The sequence below is a fragment of the Odontesthes bonariensis genome, chromosome 4 (genome assembly GCF_027942865.1).
Source record: "Odontesthes bonariensis isolate fOdoBon6 chromosome 4, fOdoBon6.hap1, whole genome shotgun sequence".
NCBI classification, from domain to species: Eukaryota; Metazoa; Chordata; class Actinopteri; order Atheriniformes; family Atherinopsidae; genus Odontesthes; species Odontesthes bonariensis.
In genome coordinates this window covers 33,622,941-33,649,925 of record NC_134509.1, presented here as the reverse complement: position 1 = coordinate 33,649,925, position 26,985 = coordinate 33,622,941, and the positions used below count along the sequence as shown (strand labels likewise).

The 26,985-nt window shown below is 40.1% G+C and overlaps 1 protein-coding gene across 2 annotated transcripts; it reads left to right on the top strand.

Moving 5' to 3' along the window:
* The first annotated feature begins 1,376 nt into the window (after positions 1-1,376).
* Positions 1,377-26,678, top strand: gtf3c1 (general transcription factor IIIC subunit 1). 2 transcript variants are annotated; one of them, XM_075464060.1, is made up of 40 exons: positions 1,377-1,841; positions 2,356-2,565; positions 2,963-3,139; positions 3,235-3,378; positions 3,702-3,798; positions 3,908-4,031; positions 4,745-4,930; positions 5,777-5,892; positions 6,897-6,949; positions 7,096-7,454; positions 7,564-7,632; positions 8,332-8,468; positions 8,558-8,646; positions 8,765-8,918; positions 9,514-9,617; positions 9,987-10,087; positions 11,192-11,497; positions 11,630-11,775; positions 12,783-12,880; positions 12,988-13,084; positions 13,962-14,145; positions 14,266-14,359; positions 14,698-14,830; positions 14,928-15,015; positions 15,145-15,206; positions 15,632-15,740; positions 15,823-15,965; positions 16,239-16,381; positions 16,460-16,544; positions 16,637-16,749; positions 16,829-16,888; positions 16,985-17,078; positions 18,258-18,430; positions 18,669-19,337; positions 20,481-20,617; positions 21,334-21,438; positions 21,770-22,059; positions 23,607-24,157; positions 24,269-24,455; positions 26,230-26,678. In XM_075464060.1, the coding sequence occupies exons 1-40, from the start codon at positions 1,621-1,623 to the stop codon at positions 26,440-26,442; spliced, it is 6,621 nt and encodes a 2,206-aa protein (XP_075320175.1). In that variant the 5' UTR covers positions 1,377-1,620; the 3' UTR covers positions 26,443-26,678. The 2 variants fall into 2 exon arrangements, with proteins under 2 accessions (XP_075320175.1, XP_075320177.1); XM_075464062.1 differs by lacking the exon at positions 2,356-2,565.
* Positions 26,679-26,985: the final 307 nt, after the last annotated feature.

Here is a 26,985-nt window from a genome sequence, read left to right as displayed (position 1 = left end):
CAAATTATATTTTCCAACAAAGAACAACAAAAAAAAAAGGCCCCCAATGTTGTGACCATTTATGTTATGAAGTCATGGGTTATATCGGTTTGCTTTTCTTTGGGATATTGGAATATACTTTGGTTGATTTGGAGTCAAGATTTGGGTTCATTTTTGTATTTGAGATTGTTTAAATTATTGTGGTGACTTTTAGACCCGCCCATTAATCAGACAGATTAAGAGCACACCAGGGGCTCTTTTTTTGTTGGTCAAATGTCCGGTGTGAGGACGGGAGGTGGTGGTTAAATGATTGTTTGACTTAATGTTTCCAAATTATATTTTCCAACAAAGGCCGTGGGTGGCAGCAGGTGGTTTTGTAGTTTATTTTTGACAACAAAAAAAATATGAACAAAACAATAACAAAAAAATTCTTACAATTTGGATGAAAACGAAAGTTAACTTATTTTGATTTAACAAGATCTAAAAGTGGTCAAAAAATCATTTAACCACCACCTCCCGTCCTCACACCGGACATTTGACCAACAAAAAAAGAGCCCCTGGTGTGTTCTTAATCTGTCTGATTAATGGGCGGGTCTAAAAGTCACCAAAATAATTTAAACAATCTCAAATACAAAAATGAACCCAAATCTTGACTCCAAATCAACCAAAGTATATTCCAATATCCCAAAGAACACCAAACCGATAGAACCCATGATTTACAAAACATAAATGGCCACAACATTGGCTTTATATTGATTCATGTTATTGGAAAGCACATTTGTCCTCACAGAATATATGACCATTCAACTCGAGAGGTACTTTTGACTATTGATTCTCTTGGTTTACACTGTGACTTTAGTTTCACAGTGACTTTTAATGGGATGTCATCAAATTGTGATAAAGGGGTTTATTTAATTCCAAGATACTCACAGGATCATGGTCTAACCTTCTTAACTCAAACCAAATAATCTAATTCTACATCCGAATAAAATCCAGAGTAATCAGAAAACTGTAACTTGCTACAATAACCATTTTATATTTACATGGTAAGATACTAAAGCTGTTCATAAAAAAATTATCATCGAGCATATCGTTTAATCTAATTATAGATTACGTTTGTTTTCGGTCCAAAAAAAGTTTCTTTGATTCCTTGTCGTGTTGTAGACAAAGAATTCCTGGTTGTTATTCAGTGTTCAACAGCGACTGACTGTACTGTTAAATGTAGACGTTTTCCAACTAAATCTGTGTGGATGAACAAAATACAGTGCATCATCTAATTGCTTTTACACCGGCCATAATTTACCAGATGTACTACAACGCCATCTTGTGGTTGTGGATTTATTTTTTACCGAATAGACGCACAGCGTGAGGTCAAAGTTGAGTTTTGACGTACACAACTACAGACCAAACGTACTGGAAGAGCTAGTGGTGCTAGCATTGTGTAAACAAGCATATTGTGAACAGTTTTTCCCCATTTTTTCGTCTTCCATAACATAAATATGTGAAAGAAAGGACTTCGGTAGTTTGTCCTTATTATTTGGTGAACCTTTTAGTTGTTAATGACCACTCGGAGTGCTGAAAAGCCGGTAGTTAGTTAGCATGTTGGCTAGCTGGCAGCGTTAGCCCAGGGAGTCGCATACCATGGATGCGCTGAGCATAGTAGCGGATGAAGTGGCTTTGGAGGGACTGGACGGGATAACTATCCCCACTCTTTGGATACGACTAGAGGATAGACCGTCCAAGTTTCCCCTTAAGCTCGACGAATGTACCAAGGGGTTTATCTGGAGGTCACTTGTGAACGACACCGAGCTGAGGTTCTATGAGCTCCCACAGGAGAGAGAGGACGTGGAGCTGGTAGACAGGTGACTTTATTTTTCTCATAGTCCTCATGAAAAAGTCAAGTTAAAAGAGAAGAGCATGCTTCCTCCGGTGGGATCATCCAAGATCACTTCAGATCACCCTGTCAATAATTTAAGCTTTTTTTCCCCCTCCATGACATCTGTAGTGATGCAGCGTTGCTTTGGAGGCTGTTTGTGATGCTCCTTATAGACGCAGCTCAGATAGCCCGCTTGTGGTTTTGTTTGATTAAGAGTCCAGAGCCCCAGAACAGTCACTTATCGATGTCTGTCATCTGTCAAACAACATTTTGTAAATGTTTTCGCTTCAAAATGACATTTGTCCTCGAGAGTGGTGTGTTTTATTCACCCCTATTCGAATAGCATGAGGGGAAAAATACCCTCAAAGCTCTTTCAGCACTCTTTGAATGAAGGACTGAACAAAGTGTTGCATTTCTTTTTAATTGTAGAGTCCTATGTCGAGTTTAAAAAAAGCATTTAAACATCGTACCTTGGGGCCTGTGCTGTTGTGTGTTTGCAGGTTTAGTGACATCGACCCAGAGACGGGCATTGAAATAAATAAGAAGAGTTCTGAGGAACTCAAAGACATCTATCCCGTTCACATCATTCCAGAGAACAAGGATGGGATACAGGGCTCCTGTGCCTTTTTCAAAGAGAGGAAAGACGTCACAAAGCATATCCGCTCTAAGTCCCTCACCCCATTGGTTGACATGGAGGAGGCTTTGGAAAAGTTGGTAGTGATTGTTTCGTAATAGATCGATTTCTGTTTAAATTGGCACATGTTTTTGGACCACTAGCTGCCTACTGCCGACTAAAGTGTGGATCTGCTAGACATTATCTTTCTCAGATATACAGAAAATAACTATCTAAAACGCATCTCTGATCATTATAAAGGGCATTTTATTGGGTTTTTATAAACAGTGGGTCGTGTGATCTGTGAAAATAATTTTGTTAAATGTATTTCATCAGTTCATTTAATATTTAATATCACCGTCGGTGTGTTTAGCCCAAGTCAAAGTCTTCAGTGTTCCTGGACAAGTGTTAAAATGGTGTAATTTCAGTTTAGTGCATCATTATGTCCGTCGTGTTTCACATTTTCTTTTTTTTTTTTACTTCCACGCTCTCAGGTATGGGCGAAAACTTGTCGTAGTGGCGTCTCAGGTTGTGCGATTTCGAGCCCTGATTGGGGTTGAGAGTGATCCAGACCTAAAACTCAGCAATGATTCTTACTGCGTTCTGGAAAGAGTGGGCCGAGCACGATGGCAGGGGGAGCTACAAAGGGATCTGCACGGAGGCCTTTTCAAGTAGGAGAAATGCGCACTGTTATTTCGCTCAGCCACAATGCTGTTTTGTATTTAAGCTGTGGTCAGTTTAACAGACAGGGCTGTGTTTTGAGCAGGGCAGACGCTCGGAAGTTTCACTACTTGAGGAAGTCTCTTGTCAAACATAAACTGATCACCATGCAGCCTTACGTCAGACGACCGAAGACGGGACAGCAGCAGCACTCCATTCTTCTCCTGCTCAAACGCTTCCATGTAAACAGGTCTGTTTTCTGCTCTAGATCAAATGGTTTACGGCTCGGCATTTCTACCTCGAAAGATCATTGTTGCTAATGATATATTTGCCTCAAAGGGCTTTGCAATCTGTTCAGCATAGAACACATGACCTTTTTTTTAGTTTGAATAAAGAAAAATCCCCTGAAGAAAGATTGCTATTTTACAGTCCTCTGTCAGCCGCTGACACACTGCTCGAGTTTCTGCACAGTAGAGCTTTAAGGTCGTTTTTTTTTTCTGTATGGGCTCTCACTCCCTCTCCCTGTGATTGCCTCTCTCCTGGACAACTTCGTCCCCACTTCCGCTCCCTCAGACGGAACATGTACGACATGCTGATGGAATACGTGTCCAACTTTCTCCAGCAGACACCTTATCAGTTTGTCACTGTGGACATACTCAAAGAACATCTTGTAAGTATCTCAGAGTCTTTGATGGTATGTTTTTGTTTTTTTGTTTATGGTGACTAACTTTGTGTTTGTCCTCTTTTGCTATTTTATTTTATTTTTTTCCCTCCTACAGAACCTGAACGATGGTGCTTTTAAACGCTTATTTAGATACATGCGAGCTTCCAAGTTGACTGAGTTTTGCCAGTACCCTTTAGAGGACTTGGATCCCAGCGCTGGACCCTGCACCAACAAAAATGGTGATTGAAGCAGTTTTTTTATTGAATTATTCTCTTTGAAATTTTAGTTTTGAGCAATATTTACTTTTATGTATCAAATTCAACATGAAGAATATAAATCTGAACATGATTTTTCTAAATTTTCTATTTGAATATCTTAAATCTACATTGTTTCAAATCATGGACAGCTTCTGAGCATTCAGAATAAATGGATAAAATCAAACAAACAATGTAAATGCAAGCAATTATCAGAAGTTTTATTTTGTGTCTGTTTTTGTTGGGTAATTTGTGTCGCAAAAGCATATTTAAAGCTGTAAGTGTGGTGACAAAATAAGACAAAATGCAACAAAAGTGGGAGGAAGAAGTTTTCCAGGGAGATGAAGGTTCGGAAAGCTCTGCCTAGACTGTTGAGCTGCTTTAGCTCGGTCTATAAAGGACACTTTGGAGAATAATAAAAACACACTAAATACATGCTAATCATCACAAGGGTAGAGTGAGAACTGAAAATTATGACTGCGAAAGGAGGCACAGCTTTGGGACACAGACACAGAAAAGGTTGGGAGTCAGTGCCACTACGAGATATGATCAAGCAAAAGTTAATCAGTTCACTCGTAATTCTGAGTAACTGTATATATATTAAGAAATAAGAGGTCCTGATGTTCAAAAGATTTTATTTTTACTGTTTTCGATATAATGCCTAGAAAGTGCACTTCATTATTTCATTCGTGTTCCAGGCAGCAAAGTGCTGGTGCGGTGTGTGAAACTCTTAAAGCCGTATGCGAAGAAGGGCGTCGCAGATGATGACGACGACGACGACGAAGATGAAGAAGAAGAAGATTATTCTGGTGCAAGAAGAAGAGCCGACCCTTCAGAGGGGCGACTCATGGAGAGGGACATCATAATGCAGGCTTACCACATCAGTATGTTTGATCACAGCTCTCTCCGTTAAGAGACGAACAAATCGGATTCTAAGCTGGTAGAGACGGGCAAATTAGTCCTCAAACAGAACAGCAGCCTCCTAATTTCCAGCTTATAAAGAAGTTGGAGGATGTTTTCATCTGACTTTGGGGAATCCATGAACAGGAAAGAGCTTAAACCTCATATGACAATTACCTCACGACATAACTGCAATGACAGTTAGACTGTGCAGGTTAGTCTGGTGTCTGCATCAGTATCTGGAGGACTCCAACATAGAGCTGCTGGCAGCAATTAAAGTAAAGCATAAAGTCAGTTTTAAATTGTTGATATGATTGTTTTTAATCTATGATTAATTATTTATACCCCCTAAAAATGCAGAGAGGGTGGAAACAAAGAAACTTTGTGTGGTCACAGATGTTCTCAGAGTAGCATTCCATCGTGGTATTTAGATTTTTTTTTTAATACATTTCTAACAACTAGAATGATCTTTTTATGAAGTCCCTCAAGTCTTTGTAACTCTCACAGAACTTATTTACAACTAAAACACAAGATTGCCTAAGTTATTTTTTAGTTTTAATCACAAAATTGTCCTTTCTTTGCAATTTACAACTGTTATTCAGCAGAGATAAAGTTATTTGTTGTCCCTGAAATCCAAAACATTTTTCCACAAAGCTCCTGTGTGGTATCAGCGAAGCCATAACAGAGATCTACTACGTGTGGCTTGTATGGATAAAGCCAGCATAATTGCATATTCTTTTTCTCTTTTCAAACCTTAAAAATAACACGATAATCATCCAAACAGGTGACTACTGCATTTAATTTTCCCGTGTCTTGCTCTCTTCATTCAGTACTGTCATCTGGTGCAAAGGGAATTCCACAGAGTGCCATCTCAGTAAAAATGAACATTGGGAAACTGGAGTCTCGCATGGTCTGGCGAAAGCTAGAAAGGGAGGGTTTTATCAAGGTAAGCCCCTGGTTTTTACGCTTTTTCTTTCTGTTTTTTTTGCCACCTAAACAAATTTGTTTCCTACAGTTAAAACTCCGTTTTCAACACATCGGCTTCACATTGGCAGCCCAGTGTGTCCGGCGCTTGTGCAGATTGTGATGATTTTTTTTTATCTCAGCTCCCACATTAGCTGATGAGATCATCCACACCAGCTGCATGACACCTATGTCTAAGCTGCTTGCCATCTATCTTTTCTATGTCGGGCCTGTTTTTCGGTGAGAGGTAAACAATTGCGAGTCATCATATTGACCTCATAGCAGCAATGCAGCTTTCTCTGTTTCCTGATACATGATGGTGAATTTTCTGTTGATTTCAGCAATTGCAAGTGACTTGTCTCAATTTACAACTGGGCAAATTCGTGGTCTGCTTTTCAATCTTATGAACCAACGTTTGAACTCTTGTGTATTTATGGGCATTAACGAAGGCAAAGATTATGTACCACGATTGTGCACACAGAAGCTGTGCAAAAGAAAGGTCGGTGTTGTTAGTGCACACGTGCAGCCATGAGGTGGCACTTCAGCAGAGCGCATGCAATGTACATGCCGCACTGACAATGTGAGAACGGCGTCAGAGTCCTGGAAGTACAGACAAGTCTAAGTCAGGCAAGCCTACCGAAAGGGCTCGCACAGGGACATGGAGACGAAGTGCTTTGGCCAAAGGCCTTTTTTTTCTTCCATTATTGATGGTCGCACACATGAATGTCAAAACAGCCATTGTTCTGCTCTCTGACATATGAAAATCATATGTCAGAGAGCAGATTTAACCAGTCAAATGCAGTGGAAACAGTTTGAAGGAGCCCTTTATTTTCTTGGAAGGAAAAATTCCTGTGACTAAATGTCTTGGAAATTAGCATTTAATGCGTTCACTCTCACAGAGCCACAAGGATAACTATAATTTTAAACTTCTCTATGTAAGTTTTTCTACTTTTCAGTTAATTATTTGTGATGACTTTTATCCTGCAGGGATTTATGGAGGATGAGGGTCGGCAGAGGACTACAAAATTTATCAGCCACAGGTTTGTATCCACAAACTAAAATATAATTCTGAATCCTTGCTTCAGCACTTAGTAATATCAAATCCTATCAAATGATGAGATTTGTTCATTATACTTGTTATTTATGATTATTCAGAATGATTTGTTCCACTCTCATCTCTTGGCAGGTGTGTGGGAGTCAGTGATCAACTCCAGCTCTTTGCTAAAGAGCAGGAACGGAAGAAACTGCTTTACTCCTCTGCGCCCGAAATTTCAGATGCCACGTCCTCAAAGTTGCCAGCAAACAAAAAGGGGAAAACTCCTGCTGCCAAGAAAAGCAAAAAAGCAGGTGTAGACAAGAATAAAAACGCAGAGGAGGAAAAAGAGAAGTGTGATGATGGAGGAGGGGATCAAGACGTGATTGGAAGAAAAGATGAAACAAAAGGAAAATCAGGAGCACAAAGAAAGGAATCACCAGAAAAACACAATGTGACAACAAACCAGACACAACCCGGCATTCCCGTCCTCCAACCTACACCAGCCAAATGTGAGCATTCATTTTTATCTTTGCACATCATCATTTCTGACCTGTGATAAAGTATTGGCTTGATAGTCTATTACAACCGTCTATGATTTAAACTCCTGTCGTGTCTCAGGGGATACTCTGGCATGCAGTGGATCAGTGACCAGTATGGAACCTGACTCTGTGTCCACTCCAGCTCCAGGTAATTCTCAGTAATGGACATTATCAGCTGAACTCGAGCTATGCATCAGAACCCGTCAAACATAAGAGAAGAAGCAAGGGTTTTTCTGTGTATTTAGGTGGCAGAAAGAATCTGCACACCCAACTTTATCTGAAAGTGCACTGGTTATTAAAACACAAGCGTTCATTTGAAGACGTGTTCCTGTCTAACTGATGAATATGAATTCAATAATCATCCTGTATAGAAGTCCTTTTTCTTTTTCAATCCTCTTATAATTAATTCTGCATTACGTTCATAAGATGGTCACAAACTATGTCTGCCTGTTTGCATGTAGAGTAGAGTTTGTTTTTTAGCTTTTCAGTTGATCTATAACCACCGGCTATGATCTACAACAGGGCAGAGTAGAGCGCTGAGATTAAACAATATAAAAACATTTCTGTTTGCACGCTGTTTGCAGTGTTTTTGTTGGAAGATCAACTGCATTTTCAGCTGGTTCTTTGGTTTTGGCAGAATGATCTGGCATCGCAGTTCTATGTTTTATTGTGTCATATTTATTTCTATTTCTTCTGTTTTTGACCTCAGATGTAGGATGTGTGATTAAAACAAACAAACAGTGAAACAAGACGTATTTTACACAGGACTATTTGTGTTTCCGTTTGTCGGGGTAATGTTTGTTCTGCTTTCATTTGTAATTTGGATTTTAATTTTTTTTTCTATCAGACCAAGCGTCGGTTAAAGAGCAAGAACAATCCAACTCCAGTCATGCCAGTCCTTTGCCTCAGAGTGAGGATTTAAACACAGCTGATAACCCGGCAGAGAACAGCATTTTGCTTGTCGATAGTGTTTTCCAGCCACAGGTGAGTCTGATGGATCGGTGCCTGTGGTTTGTTTTCCCTCTGACTAGAATAGGTTGAAATTTGACCTGCTCCTCTTCTTGTCCCACCAGAGGTCTCACGAGACGTACCGCCTGTTAAAGAGGAAGAACCTGATTGTCGAGGCTGTCCAAAAGTTTAAAATCATAGAGGGCCTTTTCCCGTCAGTTCATTTTAGATTCTAAAGTTTACTTTTTGGATGCATTTCATTCCACGTTAAGAGATATTCCTCAAACAAAATATCAACTTTTTATTTTTATGTATTTATTCTTTTTTTATAGGCTGCAGAAGATGATCAGTGATGAAGAGAAGCAGGATGGGTTCAGTTCGAAGTGTTGCAAAAAGACTATTTCACGTCTCGTCCAAACTCTATCTAAAGAAGGCCTGCTCAAGATGTACACAACTACTGTTATACAGGACGGGATCACCAAGAAGGTACATTTTATGCCCTTTTTTGCAAGCTGGTACAACTTCCTGAGGTCTTAATGAAATACCTGTAACATGCTTTGGTCAAAATAATACGAAGAGACACTACAGCAACTCCTTTTTCATCCGTTATTAGACACTTTTATTCAAACTGATCATTTTAGGTCGTTGTGTGACTGACTGTCTTACTCAGGGTCTGCCTCATCTAAAATAAGAATTTATAACTTTCCACCAGTAAAAAGATTTAAGAACGCTGATCAGATTTCAGATTTCCATTGTCAGGATATAAAACATTGAACAGAGTACTGGTAGATCTTTATTAGTTTATTTATTACTTATGTTAAGTGATAATTGATATGTTAATATTGAGATTTGATGTTGTTGTCAAAGCAAGAGCAAAAGAGTTTCCACTTCCCACTTAATGAGGATCAGTGAATGCATCATCATCTGAGGTTACAGTTAGGGAGATGTAAAGAGAGAGATGGCTGGATAACCATGTAGTGACGAATGTTTGCCCTGCAAATCAGTGGAATAACACAACAACAATAAAACGTTGGGGGTTCTTTTTGCCTGATTTTCCTTTCTGATCTTCTGGCACATGTAGGTTGACATGGTAGTTCATCCATCCATTCAACCCAACGACGACAGGGTTGGTCAACTTATTGAGCAAGTCCGGTTCAAAATCTCCAGCTCTTACTCAGCTGTACGGTAAGAACATACGAATTAACTTCAAATCAAATCTGTGAAAAGTATTTCATTTTTGACCCATTCAGATAACTTAAGTCCCCAAAGTCCACCGATTTTTTTTTTTTTTTTTTTTTTTTTTTTTTTTTTTTTTTTTTTTTTTTTTTTTTTAAAGGAACTCAAAGTTCTGATGTGCAGAACTGAGAAAGCCAAAGGCTAAATATGAATCAGATCGAAGAGCAAGTATGGGCTCCAGATATTAAGTTTGTTTGCAAGTCCTTAAAAAGAAAGAACCTGGTTCTTGTGCGTTTCTTTTGGGAGCCGAATGCTGTTGTAACTATATTGAAATGCATTTTACACCATTTCTGTGCCATTTTGTCTCCTGTCCTACAGACAGCAGCAGGCTGAAGAGAAAGCCAGAGAACAACAAAACTCCTTATCACTTCCAAAAGGTGGAATTGGTGAAGACGGCATGGACTTCAAGCCCACAACAGGTTCTTTTTCATTGAATTTAATAGACTATAACGAGAAAGAACATTTGGTCGGGTGTACTACAAACCATAGCATGTTGATCCTGAATCCTAAAGTTTTCAGTGTCATGATGAGGTCTCTTTTTACTTGGCACTGTCACCGTGGTAACATACACACTTTACCTGCCAAAGGGAGGCTGTATGATTATTAGGGCTGGGCAACAATTACAATTTTTAATCTAATTAATCACATGATTTCCCTGATTAATCACGATTAATCGCATTTGTACGCAAAATCCAAAAATGAATTCAAAAATAGTGTATAGCTTTTAGCATTTAGTTTTATTTTAAATGTGCTGCCATAAAGTGCCATAATATTTGTTGTGCAAACACACTTTGAACATCAGCATTTTTATGTAGAAGCCTCGCTCCACTGTCTGTTTCCTTGAATGACTTGCTGCTATCAGTTGTGTGTTTTGCCTTTAAGTGATATTTTAGACTGGAACTACTACGGTGAGAAGACAATTCAACTTGGCAGTGTTTACAGATGACTTTGGTTCTGTCGACTCCGCCGTCTGGAAGAACTTTAAAATGAAAATGGCCGAGTAAAAGTTCCATACCCTTCTCCATCGATTACTTTCTTTTACAAAATAAAATATATAATAAAACCTGTGCTAATGCGAGATAAAATATTTACGCGACTGAGTCTGTCATACGCTGCTGAAGACAGTTGATCACTTCTAGAATAAAATGCTTGTTGTATTCAATAAAAAGTTCAAAAGCTCCAAGGTGCAGCTGTCACACCAGAAAACACCAGCAAGGCACTGAGAGTGCAGTCAATGGTGAAATGAATGTATTTGTCCAGCACTCATAGTTTATGTTCTTTACAGCTCTGCATTATAACATCTTCCCACTGAACTAAGCAGCACGCTATCTGTGCATTTGAACCCGATGAATAAAACCTGCGCTCACAATGTAACCCGATCTCTGATTGGGATTTTGGATTTAGCCAAGGCTATGTTTAATCAACAGTCAACACTCCAAAAATATTTTGCTATGATATAAGACAGGAAATGACTGACCTCTGTCTTTTGAGTTTCTTACATTTCTCTGTCTCTGTTTTTATAGTTCGAGGACTGGGTAAGACTTTGGGGTTCCAACCCAAGATGCATCGTCTGCGTCTCATTCATAACTTCCTCTGGTACCTCGCCTATGGGCACCCGGTCCGAGATCACTCCACTGATTCAGCCAGTCAAATGGCAACAGACCCAAACAGCTCTAGTCGTGACGCCAAACACCCGAACGACCAAGCAAAACAGAACCTGAAAGATAAAGAAAGCTCAACTGTGTCGAACTTGGATGAGACGTCAGATAATGAAGAGGAGCCGCTGAATGAGAAATCAAAACCCGGTCAATCTGAGTCCGACATGAAAGGTGAGAGCATTGTATAAGAACTATGAATCTCCAAGAGGCTTTCATTTGAACTCCTAATAGTTTCTTCATTCATTATCTGTCCCTAATTTTCTACTAATTTTCCCATACTAAGCAGTTTGGTGTTTCTTACAGTGTATGTTGATGAGGAATCGTGGAAGAGGTTCGTGCCTCCTGTCCGTGTACACAAGGATTTCATCAGTGGTTGGGCAATGGTTGGCGACCTGCTCCTCTGTTTGCCTCTGTCCATTTTTGTGCAGTTCACACAAATCAATTACAAGGTGAGATCAAAGTTTTCTTCAGGTTTTAAAAGGCTGCAGTCTAATACATCTCACTGACCAGACATGTGGGAAAAAAAGTCATTTTATGGTGGCATAATCTTCAGGTTCCATTTGTGATTGCTGTGTTCGATCAGTCTTACAACCCACTTGCTTGTCTAATGAATTAACATTTGTGGGTTTCCATTTTAGCCACCAAATATCCAGACAACGTGTCACAGATCTGTAGGCAAAGACCTGTTCTGTGTGGAAGTTGTTCGTACTAATTCAGATACATTAAAAAAAAGTTAATAAAGGGAGAAATTGATGCCACGTGTTACCCGACAGGAAATCTCTCCTGCTGGATGCATAATGTTCAGGTGCATGCAGTCAGGAGAGTTTTAACACAATGCCAAGGAGGAAAGACATCAACAATGAGAACCAATTGTTGCTGCCATCATTCTGGGAAAAGTTTATAAAGCCGTCTCTGAGTGTTGAATGTTAAAGTTCATGACAGTAAATTAGAAAAAGTGGAGATGTTTGGCCGCTATACCTCATACCAGCTGTCAAGCACGGTGGAGGAGGGCTGATGATTTGGGCTTGTTTTTCAGCCACAGGACCTGAACACCTGTTTACCAAAATATTCTAGAGTCCAATATAAGGCCATCTGGCTGACAACAAAACCTTGGCCAGCTGCTAAATATGTCAATTTAATGACTGGTGACTAAATGTGAATGATTTTAGTTTAATGAGGCAAGGCATCTTTATTTATATAGCCCATTTCATACCACAGGCAACTCAATGTGCTTTACATAAAGACAAGGCATTTAAAAGAACAGCATAAAGCAGCATAAAAACAAGCAATTTAAAGAGAATAAAAAAATAGAACAAAAATTAAAACAGTTAAAAGCAGTCAAAGAAGAGGGGTAAAAAGAGTGTTAATCGATATAATAATTCCATATCTCGCAGCTCATGTGAAAGATGGAACACCACACAGTATGTAACCGTACATGCCTGACATGTGTCCACAGGTTGATGGGCTGGAGGAATATCTCAGTGACCCCATTAAGCAACACTGTCTTGTTAGAGCACTGCCTGCGAGAATGAAAAGACAGCTTCTTTATAAACGGTGACTTCTTTTTCCTGTTCACTCTTACGTGGTCATTTTTCTCTCTGCAACACAGCAACACTGTCGCTAAAAGCTGAAGCACAATGTTTGTTTGTTTTTTTTTGTAGGAAATACATTCACTCGTTTCACGAGAACTTGCAGAGGTTGGCCTACATGGGTCTGCTGCAGTTTGGACTTGTAGAGAAGTTCAAAGAGAAGGACCAGGTACTGAGCATCATCATCGCATCGAGTCCTTTACTGCAAGTGCACAAAGAAAGAATATGATAAAGCAAAACAAATGTTGGTGCTGATTTTTGTTGTGATGCTGGGTATGAATTTAATGATTGCATTACGGCTTTTAGTTTTGGAATGGAAGTGTTGGGAAATGAGCAACAATTGAACATGTAGGATGAATTTAAAGGGATAGTTCGCCTCTTTTGACATGAAGCTGTATGACATCCCATATTAGCAATATCATTTATGAACATTTTCTTACCCCCTGCTGCGTCCTGTGAGCCGAGTTCCAGCCTCGTTTTGGTGTTGACGAAGGTAGTCCGGCTAGTTGGCTGGGGTTTAAAAAATAAAGCGTTTTGCTTCTTAAAACAATATGCGTTCAAAAGAGTAATACATTTGCATCACAAAATCGTTCTCCAGGAAGAAGTCAGACCTCACAATCGCTTGGTGCTATTTTCTCTCCCTTCGTATCACTGCGTGCTGTGTAGACCGTGCAGACAAATAGCGCCAAGTGATTGTTAGGACTGACTTTTTCCTGGAGAACGATTTTGTGATGCAAATGTATTACTCTTTTGTTTTGAGAAGCAAAACGCTTTATTTTTGTGGCCCCAGCCAACTAGCCGGACTACCTTCATCAACGCCAAAACGAGGCTGGAACTCTGCTCACAGGACGCAGCGGGGGGTAAGAAAATGTTCATAAATGATATTGCTAATATGGGATGTCATACAGCTTCATGTCAAAAGAGGTGAACTATCCCTTTAAGTTAATGGTAAATGGAGGTGGAAAAAAAACAAAAAAGAAGCAGCAAAACCTGAGCGGATTTTCTTCTCACACGTTTTTATTCTTTCTCTCCTCACTCTGATCCAGGTGTTTGTGTATCTGAAGCGCAACGCCACGATTGTTGACACCACCAACACTGAGCCTCACTACTGGCTGGTCGCAGAGTCTCCCGACAAACCATTTGAGAGGCGCCAGTACACATTCAGCACTGCTGAGGATGTGGAGAGCTACTGGTTTGACATGATGTGTGTCTGCCTCAATACACCACTGGGTACAAACATGTGAAAAACACATCTGCATGCTTACTCAGAGCAATGAATGCTGTAAAAAAAAAGATAAAAAAAAAAGATTGATGACGTGAATCAATTATCTCTTGCCTTGCTTTTAAAAGGGGTCATTCGTAATAAGAGAAATGTCGCAGAGGATGAAGCTCCTTCGTTTGTTCATGATCGCAGTGTGTTTGTAGGAATGGCCTACCTGCTAAAGTAAGTGGAGTATCACAATGTTTTGACTTAAAATGGAGATTTAAAAGAATGGAGAAAGAAAAGTGACACGAGCGCCTTTAAATACAAGTTTATAATTGCATTACTTTAAGTAGAGCTTAAGTATCCTCATCTTTACTGGTTTGAAAATATGGATTTTACCATTTAGGACTAACATGACATTTATGCCACACTTGCTTGTATTTGGCATCACGTCAGCTGCAAACTCGCATTGTGAAAAAAAATCTGCTGTGATCATAAATGCATTTAAATTCATGACGGACACAGTTCATGCGTGCAAAGTCAAACCAACGAATGCTTCTCCGTACGAACACCATCAGGGGCAGTTTTGACGTGTGTGACGACGGGTCGATACCAGGAGACGGTAAAGGAGCAGGAGGTCTGGACTCTGAATTTTTTGGTCATCTTAAACGCAACTGGTATTGGACCAATCACCTGCTGGCTTGTAAAACGGTATTTACTCAAAACGCAAGCTTGTTGATTTCCACTGCCTATACATACGCCTGCCATACAGACTGAAAGCACTTTGAACTTCTATTATAATTTCTAGAAGCCAAGTGGTTCAGAGGAGCCACAGATCAAGATCAGACTGAGGAGCCTCGTCTGTAAAAATGCTCTGAGAATTGCTCTCCAAGCTGGTGAGTTTCCTGGAAGACGGTACATTTCCTTTAAACCACTTTCTGTATTCAAACCTTGCACAGCTCTTTGTGAAGCTTGTTACAATGTGACATTGTGCCTAAACTTAACAACAGCGATTTCTACAACAGGAGGAAACACTTCACCTCGTTATTTGACCAACAAGCGGCCCCTGATGACAGAACATGTTGAGGTGCGACTTCTAGATTATTTACTATGAATTCATTCATCTATTTGAGATTATTGAGACAGATGTGGTTTGAGAAGCAGGTGAACTATTTTTCTGTTCTACTGAGAAAGACCACACTAGTACAAATTGTATGGGCAGAAGAACTCTACGAACCACATACAGTCGAATTTACCCCTCTGTAGGCTTTGGCCGGCATGTTTTCGTTAAATTTCTCATTATTATATTACACCCAGTATAAAGAAAACTGTGTTACTGCAGGCTGTGCCACAGAATGTTGAAATGCTTTGTCAACAAAGACACATTCATTTATGGGTTGAACGGTTTTTGTCCACTCGGTAATGACCTCAGCTGAATGTCCTGAATGTGTGAAGACATTTTTAGAGGGCATTTACACTGTACTGTATTTTCTGTGGTGTGTTCGTCTCCAGGTGGATGTAGAGCCGGCCTCCAGAAACCAGCAGGTTGTCGGAGGAAAGGGACAGAAGAGAAAGAGGAGCAAAAAGGAGGTCGTCAAGGGCTCACGCAAGAAGAGGAAAGGTGCATTGTGTGTGGTTTACCCTGAAGTATGTAGGCCTGAAAATGGAAAGCTGACAGAATATCTGTGTTGTTTGTCTTGAAGAGCCTAAAAAACGTACTCCTGCCCACGATGAGGCTGACCACAAGGCCTTGAAAATGATGACCAAACAGAGAGTCTACTGGTCTATACGGGAGGACTCACTGATGATGCTCTGCTCTGTGGCCTCATTCCTGCTCAATAGCAAGGTACTCGCACAAATACATGTCCACTCAGTTCTACAGAAAACTGTCAGGCAGTCTTAGTATAGGGCCCTAATTTTCTGTTTGTTTGTTCTATGCTGCGTACTCAGAAAAATTCCATTATTGTGATGAATCCAACAAAAATTGCACAAATGAATGACTACTCAATTAAATAAAGACTGTGTCGTGTTTGCTGACTCTCGTGCATTTTTCCATTCACTCTTAATCATCCTCTTCTGGATCGAATTGTAAAGCCCTTTTTTTTTCCATGTGTTGCAGTTAAAAAGGCCGTTCATACCTTACTGTGTGGTAAGAGATCTGCTACATGCGGAGTTTGAGATATCGGTAGATAAAACATCTCTTGCTGTCGGACGTCGTTCAAGATACATCCTCAAAAATCCTCAGACGCTTCTAAACTACAGGTGGGTAGAGACGGTAGACAGAAACATATTTTAATCGGTCTCTCGTGAGGTTTTACTCAACAAGTCTCTGCGGTGTAGGATTTGTCTGGCTGAGGTGTACCAGGACAAAACGATGATGAGGCTGTTGGAGGAGAAGAAACCCTCCGACCCCGACAAACCTGAGGTGTCTCTTCGTTCGTGTACTTGCTTTGTAGAGTCTGTTGAAGGCTGACTTTTTGGCTTGAGATTTGAGTATTTCCACCCGTTTCTTCTCAGGATTGTGCCAAAGCGTTCTCGGAGTATGTCAGGCTCCTAAGAAAGAAGTTCAGCTCTGTCATGAACGCTCGTAATGCGATCATGCCTGACTCCAAACAGCAGCTCTTCGCTCGGTAAGACTGGCAAGAGGTTTGATGTGCGGATTTAAAAGCATCCGCGCTCAAAGTAAATTGCTCAATGCATGTTTTACAGGTACAAGGTTTCCGCAATAGATGATGGCAGACAGGTCCCATGCAAAGACACTCTCAACAGGTAATAATCCAGACAAATTTCATTGAATGCCATTTTTTTTTTTTTTTTTTTCTTTCATCATGGCAGATGTTAACTGTCTGTGTGTCTCCTCAACAGCATTGATGACATTCATGGCATTGTGTTGCATAATCTGATCCAGAGCACTCTGGCCATGACGAACAGTCAGATGAAGTCCTCCAGATCCTTTCAGGTACCGTCTTCAGTTTTATGCCCATTTTCACGAAATCTCTCCCAAAATAAATTCCGTGAGCCGAATCCCAAAACATTTCAGTGAGGAAATTAAGAATATAAAACACTGTGCAAAAGTTCTGCAAATGTGAAGCGCAGATAACTGATAAAACATAAAAACAAACATTTATTTACTTACTGAATTCAGATGGATTCAAACGTTTAAGCTTTTGAACTTTTAAAAAAAAAATTTTTATTCATTTTCCGGCAATTTAAATTCTTTCAGTTTTTGTTTGGATCATCGTCACCCTTTCTTTGAGCAAAATACTGGTTCTGTGAGAGTTCTTTATTTATTTATTTATAGCACTTCGGTCGAGGCAAACGCTGAGTTTGTGCCACTTTAAACAGTATATTTCAAATTCTTCTGTGTATTTTGGATCAAATCTTCTGTTGTCATCTTAAGCATTTTTTAAATAGATAGAATAACCACAAATACAATATTAATGATAATGATACAGTGATCCTACTTGGACTTGTGGACTTAATCCTTGATTTCAGCTTAGTGGCCATTACTGTTTTGTTCTTATGAACCTCGGAGTTACAAGCGAACAATGGATTTGAAGGAAAATGGCAAAAACTAAGTGATCCTGTTGGGTATCAGGTTGTCAGTCACAGTGAAGCCCTGCCCGAATGAAGACCCTGACACAATATATTTTCAGTTTTAATCAAAATCAGGCTGTAGCTTAGCCTAGCAAGCCAGACCCGTACAGCAAAAAGCTGTTTGCGGCCGCTAGGGGCGTCTAGATTTCTAGGCTAGCCGTAGCTCACAAAATGTAGATCATCCTTTCTAAATGAGATGTAAAAATAGTGAGAGTCTGTAAACTCGTTAAGAAAATGTTTGCTTTGATCATAGATCAAATGAGAAATTGTCATTTTTTTCCATAAACGTCAAAAAAAAAAAGATCTATTTTAACACATTTGTCGCCCCCTGATGGCAATTCAATAGAATGCAGGGATGGGGCGCTTCTGCTTTGCAGCTCTGTGTTTTTTGTTTTTTGTAACATAACTTAAAATTTTCACAGTAAAAGACACGTTGACATGTTTTTAAAGAAGTCTATGTTTGAAATAGTTTTATACTTCTGTCCTTAAATCGTTGGCCTCTCACAGAAAGAGAAAATAAAGAAACTAATTTCTCTCTTAGACCTTCCACACGTACAGTAAGTATGACCAGGAGCTGCTGTGCAAAGTGTTCATCCAATGCAGGAAGAGGCGCCTCGTCAACCGCCGCCGTATCAATCAGTCATTTGGGCCAAAGAAGAATCGAGCGCTGCCCATTTTACCCATGTCCTACCAGCTGTCCCAGTCCTACTACAGGTATGCAACCACTTGAAGACAGTGAGGGTTACTGAGGTCTTTCTGCCCGTGTTTGTTTTGTCACACATACGTCGCATCAGCGAGTTCACATAATTGAACATCCTGCTTCTTATCTATAGTCAACTCACTACATTTCCGTTCCAGCTGCCAGCAAGCACATTTTTTATGATTTTCAAATGTTTTTTGCTGTAAGAAGAAACCTATTGAAATCCTCACGTGTCCTTCCTCTTCCTGACAGGATTTTTTCTTGGCGTTTTCCTCAGTCATTGTGCACCGACTCCTTCTGCTTCTTAAGGAGCTTGATCACCAACGGGACCAAAGATGAAAGGCCCGTCACCACTTTCCACCACGAGACTGAAGTAAGGTCACAGAACGGCGAGGAAGTGTTGGAAAGAAAAACAGAGTCGGCAAGAAAAGAAAAGCAGAGTGGAAGAAAGGAAGGCGGCAGAGAAGTCGGTGAACCGCAGATACAACCAGAAGCTGCTCGTGTTGACTCCACAAAGGAAGGAGAAAACGTCCAAAGTAAAATGGAAGGAGAAGACAAGTTGATGGAGTTGGACGCGAACAATGAGAAAACTGAGGAGATAAGCGTATCAGAACAACACAAGAACCCAGAATATTCCCTCCCATCTGAATCAAATGAAGCGTCATCAAACAAAGAGCTGACAGAAGATCAGCTACCCAAAGAGCCAGCAGAAGAGTCGGCCGCTTCGGGTGCAGCTCCTCAAGCCTCAGTGGATCCTCCAGATGTGTCAGACATGCTGCGGTTCTCTCTGAGCTATCCAGGTGGAGCCTGTGTGGCGTCTCTCAGTCTGATGACTCTGGGACTGCTGAACGTCCACGTGTCCATCCCTAAACAGATAGTGGTGGTGGACAGCAGCTTGGTGGACAACGATGTAGCAAAGAGGTGAGTTATGGTTCACAGAAGTCTGTTTTTTTGTTTGTTTGTTTGTTTTAACACTTTATTTATAAAGTTTTTCAGGTATAAACCACATATAAAACACAAGAAATATACAACAAAACAAACTGTCAGCCCACAGGAATATAGACATGCAAAGGTTACAGTTGTGCATATCAGTGCTAACAAATCAAAGGAACAGGGATGGATTTTAAAGTCCGAGAAAGAGTACAAAGAGCCAGGAGCAGGTAAAGTCATAGGTAGGAGATTAGTAGCTGCACAATGCAGACAGTACAAAAAAGAATGAGACAGAGTAATAGTGTCCAGTGTAGCTAGTCCAGAGCATGATGCCTGTCGTTTCTAATATACTCAATAAAGGGTCCCCAGACTTCAAGGAACTTGTCTGACAGAGTATATCGAATTTCTTCCAGATAAATACAAGAAACTATATCATTCAACCATTTTATATAAGAGGGAGGAGAAACTGATTTCCATTCTCTAAGAATGACTCCTTTTGCTACGACCATACCGAACATGAGGGCTTGTTGTAATGATGAGGGAAGAGTGAAAGAGAAGTTGGAACAGCCCAGTATTATCAGAAGACTGTCAGGGATCAACTGTTTACTGTATATAACACTGTACAAGTGGAAAATGTCATCCCAAAAACTCAGAAGCTTAGGGCAAGACCAGAAAAGGTGACCCAGAGTCCTGTCATCTAATTTGCATTTATCACAGGTAGCAGAAACACAGGGAAACATCCTGTTCAGTTTGGTCTTAGAGAAATGTAACCGGTGAATGACTTTAAACTGAACAAGTTGAAAGTCTGGCATTGATAGGGTCTGCGATGGTTTGAATTAAACTTACAGTTCAAGAAAGGAAAGTTGTCATTCTCTAAGGCTTTGTGTCAGTCACAAGATGCACTTTTTACCCATGAGAGGTAGCTGTAATAGCAGACTGTTTCCTAGCTGCCATCCTCAAAGATTGCTATTAAGTGTGAAAAGCCTGAATTGATGTCACCAGTAACTTAGTCAGAGGCATTCATTCTTTAGCAACTAAGAAGTTCTATAAATCCTTGTAAGCAAAAACAAAGAGCCAACATGCAGGTAGCAAACACAAGGTCATTTTGAGGCCCTTTTTTTTTCCTCTCTTCAGTATGGCTGCGTTGGAGGAAGATGATGACGATGATGATGGTGAAGAGTGTGAGGCGAGAAAACGACTGCAAGTGACGTCACACCAAGCTTCACATACCAACTATTTGATCATGCGAGGGTACAGCTCACCTGGCATAGGTAAGCCTTTGCTTTTCCCAGATTAATAGCTTCTGTATATGTAAAGCGTGACATTTCTCTTGTGTCTGATTTCCAGCAACAGAATCCATGAAAGATTAACTTAAAAAATCTAACACTGAGTAACAGCGGAAATGGTTTTGTTTTTGCAAGTACCATTAGCTCATGAAGTATTCCTTATTTCCTTATAAGCCAATGTGCTGCTAATTTTGATAATTATATTTAGAGCAGCATTGAAGCTAATTTACTGAAACGAGACGCAAAACATAGTAATGTTAAACTGATCTGAATACAAATGCAGACAGAAAAATGTAAATCTTTGATGTACAGACAAATGTTATCTTTTATATTCTTTGATATAAAGCCTACACGTCCTTTTCATACAACTATTAAACACAATATGCAACAGAAAGGATGTATGTGTTGGCTAAACGGAGCCTTAATTTATGTGCAAACCACTGAGAAATGTTTTGGAATGCGTAAAAATTGTGGATCAATACATTTCCTCAAATGTCATGATTTAATCATATAAGTCATAGAAATGAATCGGTGGATATATTTGATCTATTTGGGGTGAAATTAATATCTTACTATTTTTTTTTTGGAATGCTCCTTAAACATCTGTTATTTCATTAGAAAAGGAAAAATAGAATAATGTATTCATCTGTTATGTAAATGTTTGTTGCAGCATATTTGCTAATTGTCTCGTGTTTCCCCAGTGCAAATGCGTAACCTTAACAACAACGATAACATCGTGGTGGAGTCGTGCATCATGAGGTTGCAGCTGCGCAACACACCCGCTCACCACTTGTTCAGCGAGGAGAGTAAGTACTCGCGCAGTCGTGACTTGTGCTGCTAATTTTGATTACACGAAAAACCTTCTTATTTTTATTTCTTGATTTTCAAGCCAGATTTTAATGTTGATTTTAATGTTGATTGTTGTTGCTGGTTGTTGATATTGCTCATGTTGGGGGTGGTGGGGGGGTAGTATGTGTGCAGTGTGGTTGTCGGTGTGATGTTGTGTGTGAGTTTATGAATTGAATTGATTTTATTACTGATTTTATTATGTAAAGCACTTTGTGTTGCTTTTTTCTTTAGTATGAAAGGTGCTATATAAATAAAGTTTGATTTGATTTGATTTGATTTTATTTCTAGACTCTCCACCGCTGAACTTGACCAAATGTGGCCCGTCCCTGTTGCCATCCTTGCTCACCTGCTACATCCGCCCACCCTTCCATTCTCTGCCCAGTGTGGACGAGTGTGACAGGCTTTTAACTCAGCAAAGACGATACACGGCTCAGGACATAGACGTGTGCGCTCGGCTCAGGAGGAGCTTGGATGAAGCTGGTGAAAACGGCTTGGACGAGCAGCACCTCCACGCGGCTCATCTGCGCCTGCTGGAGCCGCAGTCTGGTTGCACCAGGACCCTGCAGCAGTATCTGAAGGTAAACGGATGCTCGGCTGTTGGGGAAGGCTTCGTCTATGTTACCAACCTGAGAAAAATGCACCAAAGACCTGTGAAAATGAACATGTGAAGCATGTGACTGAATCTGAACTAGTGTGGAGTGTTGGTGGTGGGGGTGCAAAATATTAAGATAACGATGATCAAGATATTAAAAGTAGGGCTGGGCGAGTTAACTTGTTAATTATTTAACGCCGATAAATATTTTATCGCGCATTAACGCAGGTTTTGTTATTTATTTTATTATTGTGAAAGTCTGTTGCTCACAGGCTTTTATTTTGTAAAAGTCTGTTGCTGTCTGCTGCGGAACCGGAAAAGAAAGTCATCGGCGGATCCACCAAACCTAGAGAAGGGTACGGAACTTTTACTCGGCCATTTTCATTTAAAGTTCTTCCAGACGGCAGAGTCGACAGAACCAAAGTCATCTGTAAACACTGCCAAGTTGAATTGTCTTCTCAGCGTAGTAGTTCCAGTCTAAAATATCACTTAAAGGCAAAACACACAACTGATAGCAGCAAGTCATTCAAGGAAACAGACAGTGGAGCGAGGCTTCTACATAAAAACTACATAAAGATGCTGATGTTAAAAGTGTGTTTGCACAACAAATGTTATGGCACTTTCATTCATATGGCAGCACATTTAAAATAAAACTAAATGCTAAAGGCTATACACTACTTTTGATTCATTTTTGGATTTTGCGTACAAATGCGATTAATCAGGGAAATCATGTGATTAATTAGATTAAAAATTTGAATCATTGCCCAGCCCTAATTTTTTATTTTTTTTTATCAAAAAGAGTCTTACATAAAATGTAGAAGTAAACCCACAGAACTAGAAGTATACCTCCTTAAAGTTCTGTATTTTGGGCTTTCACTGCTTTCTAATTAAAAGAAAATGAAAAGAAAAACCAACTCTGTGTGGTTTATGTTTTCTACACTGTTTAGTTTAACTTGCATTATTTTGTTCAGCCCTCTTCTACCAACACGCTTCGATAGCCTCCATCCCTCCGTGTGTCTCGGTGCTCCACTCATAGTGACAGACAGTTTTTACACCCGGCCGAATTATCCACATTGATCAGACTTTCCTAATTTCGTTAAGTTTCTTTCACACCGTTAAAAATGTATTTTTAATTTTCTCATCAATTCACCAGAGTGACAAAGTCAACGCAGGCATTTCGTTGATTTTTCTGAAGCTATTCTGAAGATATTTTCCAAAGCCTGAAATAACTTTTACCAAAGTGTTCAATCCCTACACCAAGTACTCGGTCAAAGAAGCTTTAGCAGCTGCGACAGCCTCAAGATTCCTTCTTGGTAGGAATCTATGGGCTCAGCCAACTTGGATTGGGAGTATCAGTTCATAAATATTTTCAGTTCTCTCCAGAAATGTTCTTTAAATGCTCTTTAGCCAATGAAAACACGCACTGATTTCAATTAGATTTTTTTCACAGTGTGAAGCAAGTTGTGGTGGGGTTTTTTTGTTTTTTTTTATGTGACTTATTTACTTCTCTTTTTTTTGTAATTTTTGCTCCAGGGTTTACAAGAAGAAGGCCAGGTGGTGCGGGTCGGGAGTTTGGGTGTTCGCTGGGTGCTCATGCGGCATGCTGAACCATGGCTGCTGACTGTAAAATCCCAGCAGTCGTCTCGTTCTCACTCAAAATCGGAGAAGTCTCCCTTTCTGAAGAGTCGGCACAACATCCCTTTCATGCGCAAGAGATCCAGCAGAGAACTGAATCGGGAGACGGAGGGACCGCCTCCAAAGAAACAAGCTGTGGACGGAGGAGACGGTGCTGATGTAGAGAGTGTGGATGAATGGAGTAACCTAAAAGAGAAACCCAACGAGGAAGAACAGCAAGAAGAGCATAAAGGGAGGGCAGACGAGGAAAGTGGAGACGGATTGCTGAATTTGGATAAGGAGGAGAAAGTGCAGACACAGCCTGAAGAGGACGGGGGTGGAGAGGTGGGACAGGTGGAAACTGAAAAAAGACAGGATCAAAAAAGGAAGTTGAGGTCCAGAAAGAGCGGTTTAGGTAATGAAAGACATGCAGAGGTATGCTCTCCACCGACGGGATCAGCCGATGAAGAGTGAGTATCTCCTCTGAGATGCTGGCTTTAAGGATCTTTTTGCCAAGTGTAGAGCTTTCCCCTATTATTAATCTCTTCTCTCCGTTTCCATCTCCAATCTACTCCACACAGGGGAAGCATGAGTTTCATCAGCCGGCCGTGGCGCCTGGTTGATGGCAAGCTGAACAGGACGGTGTGTAAAGGCATGCTGGAGGCCATTCTTTACCACATCATGTCTCGGCCGGGCCTCACACAGCAGACTCTGGTGGAACATTACAAAGATGTGCTGCAGCCAGTTGCGGTGCTGGAGCTTGTGCAGGTAAACACACAGACTCTCACATGGTAGCCGCATGTCAGCTCACCTTTACTCTTTTGTGTATTCCTGCCTTGTGTTCTCTGTGCATATTCTGTGCTATCACGGGAGCATTAGGCTTCTGTTGAAGCCCTGCAATCAGCTCAATGATGATTGATTAGATTTGGCCAAAATCTAAAATGGTTTCAAAGAATCCTTCTGTTTTTCTAATGTTATTGAAACCAAAGTTCACAATTCATGTGGTTACGTTATCCTTCAAATTTCTACTGAGATAGAAAAATGTAACGTCTAAAACAGGGGTCGGCAATCTTTAACACTCAAAGAGCCATTTGGACCCGGTTTCCACGGAAACACTGGGAGCCGCAAATACTTATTGACATCTAAAATGAAGATATTATTTTTTTACCTTTACGCTTTGTATAAACAACTATAGTGTGTTGCTTACGAAAATGAGGCATACCTGGTAAGCCACTCTTGTCGGAAGTAAATGCAAATGAATCTGCCCGGGCATCTTTAAATGTTCTATTTCCTTCAGATATTTTTATTTTCTTACATTTCTCCATACTTGACCCTACCTGGGGTTGAAAGTCTCAGTAAATGCACAGCGTTTTGGTCGGCATATATACCGGCTTTCGGTGAGTATTTTGAGCGGCGAAAAAATTTTTAAATAATAAAATATTATTTTGTTTTAATATTTCAAGATCACAATGATCTTCCAATTCAGAACTACAATAAATAAAAAATAAAAAAAACGAACTAACACAAGTAAAATACACTTCAATTAGATACTTTTTCATTTATTTTGCCAAGCCACGCGAAGCCACAGCATAAGGACGAAAGAGCCGCGGGTTGCCGACCCCTGGTCTAGAATGATTAAAAATGGATCTTAACGTTACTGAAAAGTAAAGTAAAAGGAGTGAAATAGTTTTATCTGGTAATATGCAATATATTATAGACCAAAGTACGCAGCCAACTTACCTTTTTATTAGGGCTGGGCGAGTTGATTCGTTATTATAGCGTTAACTTGTTGATTATTTAACGCCGATAAATATTTTATCGTGCATTAACGCAGGTTTTATTATTGTAAAAGTCTGTTGCTCACAACCTTTTATTTTGTAAAAGTCTGTTGCTCACAACCTTTTATTTTGTAAAAGTCTGTTGCTCACAACCTTTTATTTTGTAAATGTCTGCTGCGGAACCGGAAAAGAAAGTAATTGGCGGATCCACACAGTTACAGCAAACACCACGAAGCATGGAGTAATAAAATAAAAATAAACTAGCAGGTAACATCACCGTTACAGGTGCTCCTCGGTCTCTGTGTGAAGCTCACGGTGCTAACCAGCGCTACTTCCTGTTTTCGTTGTTTCAACATAAAAGCACGTATTTCAAAATAAATTTTAAAAAAACTCCTGCAGTTACAGCCAAGTTGAATTGTCTTCTCACCGTAGTAGTTCCAGTCTAAAATATCACTTAAAGGCAAAACACCCAACTGATAGCAGCAAGTCATTCAAGGAAACAGACAGTGGAGCGAGGCTTCTACATAAAATGCTGATGTTAAAAGTGTGTTTGCACAACAAATGTAATGGCACTTTCATTCATATGGCAGTACATTTAAAATAAAACTAAATGCTTACTTTTGGATTCATTTTTGGATTTTGCGTACAAATGCGATTAATCGTGATTAATCAGGGAAATCATGTGATTAATTAGATTAAAAACTTTAATCGTTGCCCAGCCCTATTTTCTATAGCTGCTGTTACCCTCTCTTTCTCCTCTGCAGGTGCTCACAGACTTGGGCTGTGTGACGAAGAAAACTTTGATTAAAGATCCTAAACCCTCGCTGTTCGCCCGCTCTGAGCATCAGAAAAGAAGCGAGACCAATGCCAAGGTGGAGGAACGTGACACAGTGTTTTATGAACCCACCATCAGCTGCTGCTTGCGACTCTGTCAGGTGTTGCCCAACGAACGACACTGGAACGCCAGTTTATCATGAAAGTCTTCTTCAGGCTCACGCTGACTTGACTCCGCTCTTTTTTTTTTCTTTTATTATTTTAAGCCCCGAGGGCTTAAGTAAGAAGTTGGAACAACAATGTGGCTTATGTGATACAATAAGGACACAGTGAACAGCTTTATTTCATCATAGACTTTTTTTATATTTAGCAGTCAAATGTTTTGTGTTCTTTAACTACTCTGTAACTTTAAATTCTAAATAAAGGTACATTCTTGGCTCCCGTTGGTATTCCACTTATGTGAGCAAATTGAAAAAGAGTTGTGGCCTGAAGGTGTCGGTGCCTGGTGTCAGTAACCGAAGGTGAGCGGTGAGGGAAGCCGTCAAGCTGAAGAAGGAGGCTTTCGGGCTTGGTTTTCCCGGGGATCACCTGAAGCAGCTGATGGGTACCGAGTGGCTAAAAGGGCTGCATCATTGGTGGTTTCATCCATTTATGCTTCTCCAAAAGAGGCTTTGCTACTTATATATCTATGGACAATATAGAGCTATTACTTTGTAGTATTGTAATAAGATTAAACACTAAGACAA

Excerpts from the sequence above, each read along its gene's own strand:
- gtf3c1 (XM_075464060.1), top strand. The coding sequence starts at position 1,621 with ATGGATGCGCTGAGCATAGTAGCGGATGAAGTGGCTTTGGAGGGACTG. Across the intron at positions 8,469-8,557 it reads ATAGTGTTTTCCAGCCACAG|AGGTCTCACGAGACGTACCG; the intron begins GTGAGTCTGATG and ends TTGTCCCACCAG. Across the intron at positions 16,382-16,459 it reads CAGACGCTTCTAAACTACAG|GATTTGTCTGGCTGAGGTGT; the intron begins GTGGGTAGAGAC and ends TCTGCGGTGTAG.